The sequence below is a fragment of the Armigeres subalbatus genome, chromosome 3, assembly GCF_024139115.2.
Source record: "Armigeres subalbatus isolate Guangzhou_Male chromosome 3, GZ_Asu_2, whole genome shotgun sequence".
Classification (NCBI taxonomy): Eukaryota; Metazoa; Arthropoda; class Insecta; order Diptera; family Culicidae; genus Armigeres; species Armigeres subalbatus.
The window spans coordinates 199,704,434-199,720,302 of NC_085141.1; the positions used below are offsets into that span (position 1 = coordinate 199,704,434).

Consider the following 15,869-nt stretch of genomic DNA (forward strand, 5'->3'; position numbering starts at 1 on the left):
CGGGCCTTTTGATCCACTGCTTCGTTTTTCCTGTGTATAAAAAGCCCCGTGTTTCGCGTGCGCGCGTCATTTTAATTCTGGATTTCATGGAAAGCGGACCGAGGCGTCCAGAAGCGGTCCTAGCAACAACGGCTGTGGTGGTGCGGATGAAAATTTTTCGTTCGATAGTGGAGGCGGTCGTGGCAACAGCAGTACATCTTTACATCCGTGTTACAGGCAGCATTTTTGGATCTGGCAATTAACGGCGTGCGTAGAGCCGAATCATCAGATGGCTGTCGCGCAGTCCAGTAGTTGTTGTTGGTGAGGCACATAATTGGGAATGAATCGGATCTTTTCAGAACCACCATTATGTTTGGGAGGAAGGTTAAGTTGAAATAATTTGTCTATAGTGCAAACGCTAGGAACTAGAAAAATTTTCAGTGAAATATTCTAGCGTGATTCTGAGCTCAATTATATGATGTTTGTCTGGCACTTAACTACTCTTCTTGCTGTGGATTTAATTTTGAACAATGACTCAGTGATTGATAAGTGATTGAGAAAGTTGATATAAGACGAACTTTTTTCATACAACAAAGTATAATTATTTGGTATCGGTAGCGGAATCATAGCATTACTGCCGGTCCGAGCGCGCGTCAGAAGGAGAAGCTGCAAATATGTATTCGCATGGATGGAAATGAAACCTTAAGCAAGTAGCAGGCTACCTACTTTAATTATAATCTTGATGGGAAATTTCACTTGATTGTTACTGCTTTTCACGCGAATAATTATCGGCAGCGATTACTTCGATTAATCGATTATTTGTTGTGATAATCGATTAATTTTTAATTCGATTACTTCCCAACGATTAATCGACAAGAATCGAGAGTAATCGATTAATCGGGATTTTACGACAACTATTAGATTTCGATTACTTCAATTAATCGATTCATCGTTATGATAATCGATTAATTTTGATTCGATTACTACTCAACGATGAATCGATTCAATAATCGTCAAGAATCGAGAGTAATCGATTAGTTACTAATCGATTAATCGAGATTTTACGACATCTCTAAACATCGGCGGAGTTGCTGAGCAAATTTTATTCCAAATACATATGGGATATTGGAAAAATCGGTTCTTCTCAGGGCTTCCATTCTATACAAAGGAAGATTGAGGCGAGGCGAACTTTTTCAAAGTGCAAATTAACCGCTTGGAGACGCCAAAAAGTTGCCTGGCGTACTTAGCAGAATCATGAGCGCGCGTCGGAGGTAGATGCTACAAATATGTATTCGCATGGATGGCTTCAGTGGCAGTCAAGTTTAATTCTTTCAAGATTTTTATTTGGTTTTGTTATTCCAGCCTATGGCGTGGGTCGTTAGTGATTCGAAATATGCATTATTGAGAATTAATCGATTCTTCTCATGGACACCATTTTAAACATAGGAAGATTGAGGCGAGACGAGTTTGTTCAAAGTACGACGTCGTAGCAGAATTACGTTGTTGTTCGTAGCAGAATAACGAGCGCGTATTGTAGAGAGCTGCTGCAAATATGTATTCTTGCACTGGCACTAGATTCTTCATTTCACCAAACTGTTTTACATAGTTTACGTCGGGCGGTCGTGTCTTGTACACAACCCTTATGATTTTTTTCTGAGGCAATAGGCATTTCGCTGACACATGACCTTTCTCGTTGCAATTGAAACAACGTCTCACCGGTGATTGCTTATCAACATCGGCGATGACGATAGTTTCATTACGTTCGATGTTCCGGGGTACTTGATATTTAACGGCTGGCTTGCTAACGGGCTTCGAATTTACAACAGCTCTCATTTGAAGGTATCGTTGGAGGCAACGGACTAGTTCTTTGACTTGGCGCAAATCTTTTGAAATGATACTCTTGAATCTTGTAGTCGTTCACGTTTCTAACGATATAGGCTATGATAGGTTCTTCTGATAGTCGACCTTCCTTCGCAATCCTTTGCATCTCGTATACGTACTATACGTAGCTCTCCTCATCTTCATCTTTTCCACGGAATCGCTTCGCTAATTAGAAGTGCACGTCAGCATCATTCATGCGGCAGGGATATGCTTCACAAAAAATCGTTTTGAAACATTCCCAACTCATCGTAGCTTCGTCTTGAACTTCAAACCATTTCCCCACTTTTCCTGGCAACCTTGAGTGTGCGTAATGTAAACAAGCTCGCAGTGACCATCCATAGACAAGCGTATCCTTCGATTTTACTTATCCAGCGGGTACAGCTTCCCTCCTTACCGTTGAATGACGGAATTAAACGTTCTACCTCGACCGGATGAAGAAAGATTTTACGAGGTTTATGACGCCATGAACAATTACTGTGGTCGATTGATCCGGTAACGGCGGATCCACGAGAGAGCCCACTGAGGTTTGCTTCACTTTCCTCATCGGTTTCTTCTTTTTTTGGGTCGTACATTCTCACTTTCGAAACCTTGCTTGCAATCCTGGTGATAACGGATCCTGTGCATAAACCTTATTTTTCACCTGCTTAACAATGACAGTGCTTTTTCCCGATGACGACATAGTGACGGAGCCGCAAAATGGTGTCTGAACACGTTTGTTCAGATTAGAATTCCAAAATGGCGACTTAACACGATTCGTCGCGTTCAATCGGTGTTTTTTTTTTCAAATCAGTACTTTCGGGCGAAAATCGATTTCACCAAACAAAGTCTGTTTTACGATAAATAATAATCACTTGCCGGTCTTATCGGGTAAGACACCCAGAAATCGCCCTCCCCCCAGTTTTCGCCCACCTATTTTAAAACTTTAATTTCTCGTAAACTAGTTGTTGAAAACAGTTACAGTTAAAGTTTTTCCATATAAGCATCAATCAATTATGAAAAAACCTGAACTTTAACTGTTTCCAACGACTAGTTTTCGAGAAATTAAAGTTTCAAAATAGGTGGGCGAAAACTGGGGGGAGGGCGATTTCTGGGTGTCTTCCCCTTCCACTTCTGAACTGTTGCCGTGGGCAAAATAAACGAAGGAATATTACGGATAGGATTATTTATTAACTGTTCTCGACCGGTTATATGTATTGTAATGATGAGGAAATATTCGATAACTACCGACAGCCGACAATCGAGGATACCAACTTGGCTAGAGAAAAAAAAGTAAAGTTGTGCTCCGTAGATAACCCGAGTAAAAACTTCCAGCTGCTACAGCTGCAATCAATGTTTTCTTGAAAATTGTGGTTTTTATTCTCTATACCTTGTAATGATTAGATGATTTTTTTGGCCGCGCTTTTGTATGAGAATTCCCTATAGTGACACGGTCGCTTTAACGGAGCCTAATTGCAGATACATGCAGGGACAAGCAATACCTTCTTTTTAAAGGAAATGTTTAATAGTGTTTGATCCAAACATTTCTTAGCTAAATTCTTCTGTGTTGTATTTTTGTCCATGAGCAATAAATATGACTTCATTATAACATTCATTGTAACTAACATTTTGAATGTTTTATTGATGTTATCAACAATCTATTTCTTTGAGCAACTATGATTTTGATCACGATCTCAACTAAAAGGAATCAGTGTTCATAATATTATGCGCTCATCCAGACATAATTCTAGGAAGTGATAATATACCTACTTGAATGCGTCTATGTGCCATCCGTCTTCTGGCTTGATAACCACGACAATGGGCTTGCAACTGTGTAATCCTATCGGAAAGCAATTCATCTCGCTTTGCTTCGATTTGGTTCAAAATTCCAGGACGAAACATCACCTGTAATAAATATAATTTATATAGTAACAATGAAGGCGTTTTCTTGTAGCTAAACTTTTTGAACATATAGATATCAAATTTCATGATTTTATTATGACCTATTCCGATTACGAGCTTAACCATATTATTCTTATTGGAATTACATCTCCCACTGAGACATTGCCGCCTCGCAGCTTAGTGTTCATTCAACATTATTAACTGAGAGGTTTCTAAGCCAAGGTACCATTTTTGCATTCGTATATCATGAGGCTAACACGATGATACTTTTAAGCCAAGGGAAAATGAGACAATTTCCAATCCGAAAATTATCTAGACCGGCATCGGAAATCTAATCCTGCAACCCTTAGCATGTTTTTGCTTTGTTGCCGCGCGTCTTACCGCTAGGCTAAGGAGGACCCCACTAGCTTAACCATATGGATGCCATATACAGATGTGCTCGGCATGCGGTATGGCATGCGGCAAGCGGCAGTTAATGAAATGATAAAGAGTATCTTGATATCAAAGTTCACTTATCTTATTTATACTTCGTATGATATCACGAAAAATATCTTGTAAATGTTTGTAATAGGCTTTAGAATGCCTTAAGGTCACTCCTGACGGAATCCAAGTTCCAAAGTGCTCGCGTTTTTGGGGGCATACTACTCGATACGGAAGCAACGCACAACTATCATTTTTTTTCACGCATGCTGCGACGCAGCAAAACTAAATCAACAAAAATGACAGTTGTGCGTTGCTTCCGTATCGAGTGGTGTGCCACCGAAAACGCGAGCACTTTGAAACTTGGATTCCGTCAGGAGTGACCTTAACTACGGATCCTATATTAGTAGCACATTCGAATTACTCCATTTATGATTAAATATCGTAATAAAGGACATAAAGGAATTAAACGTTCTACCTCGACCGGATGAAGAAAGGTTTCACGAGGTTTATGACTCCATGAACAATTACTGTGGTCGATTGATCCGGTAACGGCGGATCCACGGATGTTCGTAATAGATTTTAGAATGCCTTAACTACAGATCCTTTATTAATAGCACATTCAAATTACTCCATTTATGATTAAATATCGTAATAAAGGATAACTTGATGTCAATCCCCATACATTAATTTTTTTTTCTTCACTTTAATACGACATATATTATGATAAATGACGTAATCTAAATGTAGTGGCAAGATCCCTTCGGTGTAACAGAATGACCCCGCTGGTAGGGTTCTCACTTCTGAATGAGTGCCAATACCTGTACTGATAATGAGATTAATAAATATCAGTCAGTTCACTAGAGACTACAAGCCTGATTGGACGCGTTTATTATTTCTTTATAGAAAATCCCGTAGGACCTTCGGCAAGAAACGTGCTTTTGGCGAGAATTTTTCGGCGTAAGTTGAAAAAAAAGTGAAACTGCGTGCAAATAGCCTAGTGCATAAAAAAAGCGTGCGCTGCTTGTAGAGTGAACTTTTGAGTTTTTTTTTTGTGGAAATGCCACTCACAAAAAACGCATTATATTCATGAGTTTACACATGGATTTTTGCAATGGGGGTAGCGAAATGGATTCCATATTTTTTACACATATATTCCATGCGTCCACATGCATTGCATGTACGTTCACACATACTTTCCATGTGGGTCATAGTATCCATGTGTGAATGTGTATGCAAATAAGTATGTGCCGACGCATGATATGCATATTTCAAAATACATGGATTTTTGCCATAAAGTATGTGTCGATTTTCCTCAGCGAGCGTTGACGAATTAAAAAAAAACGCGCTTTTTGGAATAAGTCTTGCACAATCCATTTTAAGTTCTACGGAAAAGTCTTACTTTTTTTTATTAGTACAAATATTTTAATAGTTAATTGAAGCACCAGACTTTTGTTCTCTTCCATTATTTGCAGTAAAAGCATTGTTAAATTTTCTGAGACCCTTTTCTTTTCATCCGCAGAACAAAGGTGTCATTGTATAACCCCTCCTTGTTTCGATCAACTGTGGCATTTTGGAGCGCCGCGACGCGAGAAATTATTATTGTTTGCGCTTTGTGAAAGGAAAAATCATCGCTTGTTGCATTCTGAGTTCTCGGCTGCATTTTTGACGCTTGATAGGAGTGCATCGGTAATACGACGGATACGACCGAGAATAGGACTGCTGAAGTGCATTTTGTTGTGGTTGCTGTTATTGAAGAGAAACGCGCAGTTAGTGTTTTTCATACGAGTTCAAAACGTGTTGTATTTCAAGAAAAAAAAATGATAGGTACCTGGTATTGTCCGTTGCATCAATTTTTAGACTCTGGCGCAACTTCGTTTTGCTTCAAATTTTTACCGTGCACACCAATACATTCAAACTATCTTCGAAATTGTTTTTTTGTTGTCATTTATCAAACACACATATTTTTGTTTACTCAAATAAACAAACAGTGTCAATTCATTTGTGTGTGTGACACGGGAAAAATATGCACGCAAATAATTTTCGCGCAGGAGTCTAATAAGGCGGAATCTGCGCAATACAGTACAGAAGAAAACGGAATGATGCGTAAGCACGCTAGTATAAAAGTAACAATAAAAGGTTAAGTTTATACACAGCCACAGATGTACGAAACTGATTAAGCACAGCCTATTCGATTATACTATAAACACCCCCACTTAAGCTGATGCGCCTAACCCCATTGCAGATCGGTTACGTCCCAGCTTAATACGCTCGAGAGTCTTTGTCAGACCATCCGCTATTTGATGCTCGGTGCCAACGAATTTCAGAGAAACAATTGTCTTGTCAAGGGCGTCGCGAATGAAGTGATGACGGATATCTATGTGCTTCGTTCGCGGTGTGTATCCTCCATTCTTGGCAATGCATAGTGTGCTCTGATTATTACAGCAAACTTCAATTGTTCGATCAACTCCCAGTTGTTTCATCAAACCGCGCCACCATATGGCTTCCTGTACGGCGGCGGATAAGGCCATGTACTCGGCCTCACATGTCGATAAGGCAACGGTAGACTGCCGCTTGCAACACCATGACACAGCACCACCTTGCAGCATAAATATATAGCCACTAGTAGATATTCTATTCTATTTTCTAAGACGCGCGGCTACAAAGCAAGACCATGCTGAGGGTGGCTGGGTTCGATTCCCGGTGCCGGTCTAGGCAATTTTCGGATTGGAAATTGTCTTGACCTCCCTGGCATAAAAGTATCATCGTGTTAGCCTCATGATATACGAATGCAAAAATGGTAACCTGGCTTAGAAACCTCGCAGTTAATAACTGTAGAAGTGCTTAATGAACACTAAGCTGCGAGGCGGCTCTGTCCGAGTGTGGGGATGTAATGCCAATAAGAAGAAGAAGAAGAAGATTTTCTATCCAGGTCCGATACCCAATTTGCATCAGAGTAGCCAGTCAAATTTGCATTACTTTGTCTAATGTATCGCAGCTTGAGATTTGACGTTCCTCGCAAGTATCGCAGCAAATGTTTAACTGCTTCCCAGTGATTCGGTCCCGGATTAGTGTTGAATCGACTGAGTTGATTGACTGCGAAAAGAACATCGGGTCTAGTGCATTGCGCCAAATACATCAAACTGCCTACAGCCTTCAGGTACGGAATCCCATTCATCCTATCAGCTTCCTCCGGAGTATGTGGTGCCATATCTTCCGTCAGCTTCAAGCTTGAATTTATCGGAGTCGCAACTGCCTTCGCGTTTTGCATATTTAATCGAGAAAGTATCGATTCAGTATATGCTTCTTGGTCGAGAGCCACAGTATCGTCGTCACGAGTAATACGTATTCCAAGACACGAACTTGCCGATCCCAGATCCTTCATGCGAAACGTATCATGCAGCTTCATCTTTAGTTCGTCAGTCATAGATTTGTCATTGGAGAAAATAATGACATCGTTATGCGATAGTGGATACGACATTATTGATCATCAACATTTTATGCATGTTGATGCCGGATGGCTAAAAGCCGAAATGTAGGCAATTTACTATTAAAGTGCAATTTCATTAAAGCAATATTTCAATAGTTGAATGCATTGAATGGATTGTTTACAATAGTTGTATAAAATCTTAGAGAGTTTAGTGATCGATTCACACCAAAATCTCCGTAATCCGTTCGGTAGACCGAGAAACGGTTGAGTTATTGGCTCGTACTTCACGACCTCTTTTCGTGAAGGTTTCAAATTTGAAACCTTGGAATTATAGGTGTGCGCCGGTCCGATATTCGTCGGCGGCGGCGTTTGTCAAAATTTTGGTCGGCGGCGGCGGTGTTTTCGGCGTCACGCCGAAAACCATTTTAGCCGGCGGCGGCGGCGGCGTGAATCGGCGTGGCGATTTTTTCATTTTTTTTATCATTTTTCCGGGATATTTTCAAGACATTAAAGGAATAATCTTTTGAATTCCACATGAAAAATCTAATGAACTTCTCCAGAAAAATCTATAAGTTTTTCCATAATTTGGAAAATATTTTCGAACAATCTTTGGAATTACCAAGAGAAGGTTTTTGTATTTCCCAAATAAAATTGATTGGAATTTCAGCAGAAAAATCGTCGCAATTTGCTTGAGAAACTTCAGAATTTTCACAAAAAAAAATGTCTTAACTTCTACAGGAAAAACTTCAGAAATTTACGAAAAGTTCCTGTTGAATTTCTGTTAAGTATTCTTTGAAATTTTCACAGAAAATTCTTGATAATTGTAGGAGAGTGTGGTTGGTAGAATGGGTGTTTAAACGTTGGCTTTCTCAGTCTAGAATAATAAAGACGGCTAGCTTGGCATGGCCAACAACAAAAAAAAGTAAATTCTTAAGAATTTCCGCGGGAGACTTTCAAGAAAAATCTTTGGAGTGTTCACGAGAAATTGTCCGTAAGTTTAACGGAAACTTCTCTAGAATTTCCGCGGAGGATTGTTCAAAATGTCTCCACGAAAAATTGTCCTAAAATTATTGGGTTTCTGTGGGAAATTCTATGTACATTAGACGTTCGATAACTGAAAGTAATTTAACTGCAATGCTTTTAGAAGCATTTCGATAGTTACATCAGTTTTGCAGTTATCGGATAGCTGAGCTTCAAAACGATGTCATTGTCGATGATAGCTGCATCCAGCTTTCCACGCTTTTTCCCTTCCCCTCACCCAGGAACGCCAGTAGGCTTTCCTCCAGCTAGTGTCAAACAGTACAGTGACCAATTGATTTTTACACACTGACAGCGCTGATCAATCAGGGGCACTTCTATTCTGACGCCGTCTGACAATTGTTTGCCGTCTTGAATGCGTCGCAGTTACCGAACGCCATTAGCTAGCTAAAACGAAAACATGTTGCAGTTATCGAACGACTAATGTATTGTCCATAAGAAATTGTTGGAAAATCCCATTGGCCGTAAGCGACACACTGCCGAACTGGTAATTTGGCCCAAATAGTCGTTTGCCGTAACAGGTCGTTTGGCCAAATAGGTCATCAGCCCAAAAATGCTATTTGGTCGAAATGGTCGTTTGGCAGAATGGAACATTTGTCCGAAAATATAGTTTAGGCCAACAGGTTATACGGCCAAATGTCAATAACTGAACGGGTAATTTAATCCAAAATATCCATCCATTTGGCCTAATAACATTTACGTTGAAAAGGCTAATTGTCAAACGACCCTTGAACGAAATTTCGAAACCTCTCTACTTTTTAAGTTGATACTGGCCTTAAAGCCAAAAGCCATCTAAACAAATCCCATTAAGCCGAATTTTGCCATTGCCACAGCCAATGCTTTCGGCCAAACTACATTTATGGTCAAACCAGTTTTGACCTGATAACAGTTTCCGTGAAACGTTTAGTTTTGGTAAATGGTACCTGGTTAGATGTCTTTTGGCTTAAAGGCCAGTGTCGACTTAAAAATAGAGAGGCCACGGAATTTTGTTCAATTTCACCAAACAAATAACCATTTCTGACCATATTACCCGTTCAGTACGAGGATCAGTCATTGAAATTTGGCTTTACCAGATGACTTTTTCGGCCAAATGGCCCATTCTGTCAAAAGACTATTTCTGCAAAATGGCATTTTTGGCCAACGATCGTTTCGACCGGACAACCTGGTAAGGCAAACGGCTTTTTCGGCCAAATTCCCAGTTCGGCCGTCTGTCGCTTTCGGTTAATGGAACTTACCAAGAATTTCTAATCGAAAATAGAAAGAATTTTCTGAAGAAATCCAAAAATATCCTCAAAAATTCCGAGCATTTTTTCAATGTTTTAAAGTTGGCTATGTCAAACTAGCCGTTTGTGATGAACTTCTCCCTGCGAAAAAATCACTCTAACCGTCTTATATAATCTATATTGGGGAAGTCAACGTAAAGCATCTCTTTTACCAGTCACAGTTTTCTGTGTGAATTTCAAAGAATACTCAACAGAAACTCAATAGGAACATTCTGAGGATATTCCGAACATTTTCCTATAGAAATTTGGAACAACTTCTCTTGAAAAATCTGAAGAGATTATCACGTGAATCCCAAACAACTCGATACTTGAAAGTAGTTTCCGTGGAAAATCTGGAAATAATTTTCGAATAACTATTCTGGAAAAACTAGAAATCTTTCGTTAAAACTTTGAGGAGAAAATCAAAAGATTTTCCCGTTATTGTCTTGAAAATATTCAAAATGACCAAGTCAGCCGAACGACACTTTCGACCGAAAGTGTTTTTCGACCAAACGACTATTTCGGCCGAAGGACATATTCACGATTTTTTTTAGCCAAAGGAACTGTTCGACCAAATGACATTCTCGGCCAAATAACTTTAGGCTAGATCCTAGCGATGTCTGAAAACATAATGAGATCATATAGAAAACATATTTTGATTTTACCATCAAATTGAGTCATAATTCATTTTCAAATATGTATAAATCAGTATGATTGATTACACATTTTGATCTCATTTTGCTGCAAAGCCTGTCCAAGTTAAATTTCGGACACCCATCTTTTAAAGCGATTTTTGAAATTTTTCACAAACCACTGAGACGAAGAATTTACACGACAGATGAATCTTTCTGCTTTACGTGTTGCTTTCAGCATGTTTTAAACACGCTGAAATTGATAAAATGACTACAAATCAATTGGACATTACCTCAGTGTCCGAAATTTAACGTGGACAGGCTTTAGATTACTAAATTGAATGATATACATCAATGATATACATTGAATGATACATCAAACTGTGTACTTATTTTGTTATCGGAAACCAATATCAAAATTAGTTTTCGATTTTCTCTCATCGACAGCAGGAATAGTTAATAATTGAATGACACAGTAAGATATTACTGCTATTACGTTTTGTTATTTTACCCATAAAACGACCAAAAAGATATCAAGTAACATAATCGAAGATTTCACAACATTAAAATAAAAGTTATCGGTTTGCTCGGGAAGGCTTCTACCAAATAGTCTTTTCGGTTAAACGACGACAAAACAAAACAGTCTTACAACTTTCAGCCTTGTTGCTTTTTGCCGAACGACTCTTTTCTATTCAAAAATTCAATTTCAATTAGATTTTTTTAAATTTCAACGGAACTTCTTCGCAATTTTAACGCTTAGTTTTTACGGAGAGCTTTTCAAAATTTCAACAAGTATGGAATTCTCATGGAAATAATTGGTATCTTCACGAAAAATTCTCTGAAGTTTCAATGTGATGATGTAGAGATCTATCAGGAAATTATATGGAAATTGCACTGAATCTTTGGGGTTTCCACTGAAAATTTGAATCGGCGTGGAAAATTATAGATCAGCGGCGTGACAAATTTGAAACGGCGGCGCCGATGCAAAAATGTCGGCGGCGACGTCGTTCCAAAAACTGTCGGCGGCGGCGGCGTGGCGCGGCGGCGCACACCTCTACTTGGAATGACCCCCCTATCTTACCGAAGGACGTAATTCTACGTCAAAAATCAAAAGAAAACCCCAGATCAATCCACCTAGCGTTGGTGGTACCTTTCTCACTCATTAAAAAAATGAGAAAAACACATAAGAGAGCTCAAAATAGCACTTTAGGGGGATAGATTTTACTTTTTCCATCAATTCATATGCATTTGCAGTCATTTGAATGCATTGCTGCAATCTTAGAAAAAAAAAATTTTTTTCGTATTTGAAAATTTTTTTTCCCAAGTGGGGACCCTTGGCAAAAAAACAATGTTTTTTTTTCAATAACTTTGTAAAGCAATAACCGATTGGGCCAATTTTCAATAGCAAACAACTAGATCGCAATCCGCGTCGACTGCAACTTGTTGCGAGCAAATCGAATAATGCTAAGTATCAAACAGTGTGTCTCACATTTTTGTACACACACTCACACACACACACACACACACACACACACACACACACACACACACACACACACACACACACACACACACATACGGGGGCAGCAGGGACTTTGTTCAAGGGCTTGACGACCCCTCCCCATTTTTTTTCTTTTTTTTTTTTTTTTTTTTTCTTGAGCAAGGGTAAACGGAAATCTGCAACCAGACACCTGAGGAGGTACTCAGGTAGTGTGGGGATGGGTATGTCATGTAACTCTTACCCGACCCACTAAAACCAAAACCCTTTCGCCAGTCCATACCCCCGGCCCGCAATTAAGCAATACATCAGGGGGGGACTATTGAGAACGCTCACGCCTATGCTAACGCACTTGACGTCAATACACACAACATCGACTTCAAGGGTGGCTACCTCACCACCTGTCGATCGCAAGCTATGATAGTAACCTAACGGTCCGTATCATAATCTCACGTTGGAGACGAGCACCCGACAACAAACACCGCCCGTGAACCGAAATGATCTCTATATCTACATACTGAGGTCCCGCAGCCCACCCGCGACATGTTGGTTGTCAGGGGTGAGCAAGGTGTTCACTGCATCACAGGTGCCCTTACTGCACTCGTTGGTTTTGTTCAAGACGCCACCACCGCTGCAGTTTCGACATGATCTGTTGAGATGCTGTGTTCACCGCATTCCATATAGCTTCTTCCCGGCACATCCTCTCGACGAGGTTGTCCGGGGTTGTATCCATACCACTAATAAGCAGCATGGTATTGCGTTCTACCTCGAATCGCGGGCATGCGAACATCACATGCTCTGCCGATTCTACCTCACCTACACATTCAGGACACTCCGCAGAATCTGCGAAGCCAAACCTGTGTAGGAATTTCTTAAAGCAGCCATGTTCAGACAACACCTGTGTTAGGTGGAAGTTGACTTGACCATGCTTCCTATCAACCCAGTTGGACACATCTGGAATCAGTCTGTGGGTCCAACGACCTTTGACTGCGGTGTCCCATGCTCTTTGCCATTTGAGCAACGAAGCTGCTCTCTTGACACGTCGCACTTGCACCGAGTCCCTTTCGTTGTAGCACTCCACGTCCTCCTCTAGGAGTGTGTCTATCGGCATCATTCCAGCTATAACGCACACCGCCTCATATGATATGGTGCGATATGCGCTCGCGACACGTAAGCACATCAGCCGGTGTACTCTGATCAATTTCTTTACATTGTACTCGGCTTTTAGTGCTACGGCCCATGCCGGCACGCCATAACGGATGATAGACAATGCTACGCCAGCTATCAGCCTACGCACTTGACTATGCACCGCCGATCTGTTGGACATCATTCGTGATAAAGATTTTATCGCCAATGAAGCCCGCTGACATGCATAATCGACGTGGCTCGTAAAATTGAGCTTATCATCGATCATCACGCCCAGATGCTTGAGAGACCTCACGGAGTTAACTGTGCAGGTCCCTACTCTTATCCTCGCCTGTTGCAGCCCATGACGGTTATGCACTACCACAACTTCTGTCTTGTGATGTGCAAGGGACAACCGCCTCGAGTTGAGCCATTCCTCCACTCTGCCAATCGCGTATGAAGCCTTCAGTTCGACTTCGACGAGAGTGTCACCTGCTACTTCTAGCATTACGTCATCCGCGAAGCCTTCTATCTTCACTCCGGCCGGAAGACTTAGGCGTAATACTCCATCGTACATAATATTCCACAGAACCGGTCCGAGGATCGATCCCTGTGGAACACCCGCGGACACTACGATCGACTTTTGACCGGCATCAGTGTTGTATAACAGCACCCTATTCTGAAAATAGCTTTTCAGTATCCTGCACAGGTAATCCGGAACTCTCAATCGGTGCAGGGAGTCAGCAATTGCTGCCCAGCTAGCATTGTTGAACGCGTTTTTTACATCGAGTGTAATCAACGCGCAGCACCTAATACCTCTTCTGTTTAGACCTCTCGCTATCTTGGCCGTATCCGTTACCGCTCGAATTGCTTCGATGGTAGAACGGCCCTTACGGAAGCCATACTGGTTGCTAGATAAGCCACCAGCACACTCTGTATAGGCCGACAATCTATTCAGAATGACCCTCTCTAGCAGCTTTCCAGCTGTGTCGAGTAGGCAAATTGGTCTGTATGCCGTGTAACGAGCATGTCCGTTCGTTAAATGTATTCGTATTATTATCTTCAGTATAAATCATCCGTATTATTAGATTAGTTTGAACCAGTCTAGTACTGGAAAGTTCACCCACTGCATGAATCTTGTTCATATTCACGAGTAGCGTCCCACAGACAGTCATTTAAATGAGTTCCTACCCTAGCCAACTCGCACATGCTTTAACCGCCCAAAAGGGAAAAGCGATAACAGCAAATATGAAATTTGCACGCTCGTCGCTGTCCAATGACCCCCGGAGGAATGCATTCAGGGGATATTGAACTTGGATCCACTCTCTCAGATTTAGCGAGCCGTTTGATGTAAGCCTTTCGGCGAAGACTAATCCCCTCCCTTTAACCTTGGTCGTTTCGCGAGCGTGGAATTATTCAACCTTCGGATTTCCGCTCCGGATTTCCCGAAGGTTATGATTGCGAAAGTAATTAATAATGCGCACCTTGATCTGAGGAAAATTGACCTCGATCGATCACTTCGTTCTGGCTAGTGGAAGAGGCAGGAGTGATCGATTTTTAAGTGTCGCGCCGTGATGTGTTATTAAAGGTTTATATTAGCATGCTTGTCTTTGATTAATTTTAATTAAGTCTTTCCCGTTTAGATTTGTTGAGTGTAACTTGTTGAGTGCAACGTTATATTGCGTAAAGTTATTAGCAGCTTCGTGCGTGTGGTTAAAATTGTGCAGGTAATTAGTTGGTCAAATTTATGTGCAATTTGTGTGTGTGTTAATCGTGTCGTCGTACGACACCACGTGATTTGAACCAGGTTTGTGGCATTCTGCGGAGCCGTACACATCACACCAAAAGTCAACGATCGCTTCTGACCCCACCGTCAGCTACGAGGGTTTTCCCGGAAGTTCGTCAACCGGAAGAGGGGTTGCGAACATTCATCGCGCCCTAGGCAAGGCTAGCAGATACCCGGATTCATCGCGAAATTGCGCCAATCGTCGACAGTTCATCGCCGCGACGACCGTACCCGTTCATCGCCGCCGCGTGAAGCCCACAGACCGGAGGGAATCATCTGCGTCAACGTCATCGACGCGAACATCAATCAACGCGTCCGTTCGAATGAACGACCGTTTGATTTCCGTAATTCCCTCCACCCCAAGCGTACGCAAACCGTGAGTAAATCATGCATGATTATTAAGTAAGTCCATGCGCATGGCTCAGTTCCCGCCGCTACCGAAGCAATCAAAGTAAGTAGCGTGCCAAGCAATATTTCACGTGGCTGTCCTTAGCCCAAGCGCTTGCGCTGGCAGCCACTCTGAGCACACACACCAACCGACCCGGAATGAACACACTGCACGCATAGCACTCAACACACGCCCCGAATGAAGACAGAGGTAGATAGAGAAAAAGAGTAGCAAGGGACAGCACACAGTAGGCCTAGGCAGAAGTAGTATGTAGAAGCATAAATACGAAATACATGTATGAATTGGATGAACATTTGTAGTGGGATGTTATTATTGTAATGCTGGTAGAGTAAATGCAGGCGAACCGCCGTTTAAGGAAAACCTATCCCGAATAGCATGTGACAATAAAGTTGATTAAAGTTTAGCATGTTAATCGGTCGTTAATTTATTTTATTATTTATTATATTTTGCTGGGGCGGTTCCCCGAAACAACCACGATTTTTCCCTATTTTTTCCTAGCAGGATTCGCAGGATTAGTCAGGTCATCCAGTG

At 41.3% G+C, this 15,869-nt stretch overlaps 1 protein-coding gene across 4 annotated transcripts in view; it reads right to left on the bottom strand.

The window, feature by feature from the left end:
• Positions 1–15,869, bottom strand: part of LOC134225992 (unconventional myosin-XVIIIa) — a 543,965-nt gene that overhangs the window by 255,832 nt on the left and 272,264 nt on the right. For 3 of the 4 annotated variants that reach the window (XM_062706482.1, XM_062706484.1, XM_062706485.1), the window contains one exon: positions 3,607–3,741. The exons of the other annotated variant lie outside the window; for it this stretch is intronic. In XM_062706482.1, the coding sequence (XP_062562466.1) occupies positions 3,607–3,741 (135 nt within the window). The remainder of the gene's footprint in view (positions 1–3,606; positions 3,742–15,869) is intronic. 4 annotated transcript variants of the gene reach the window in all.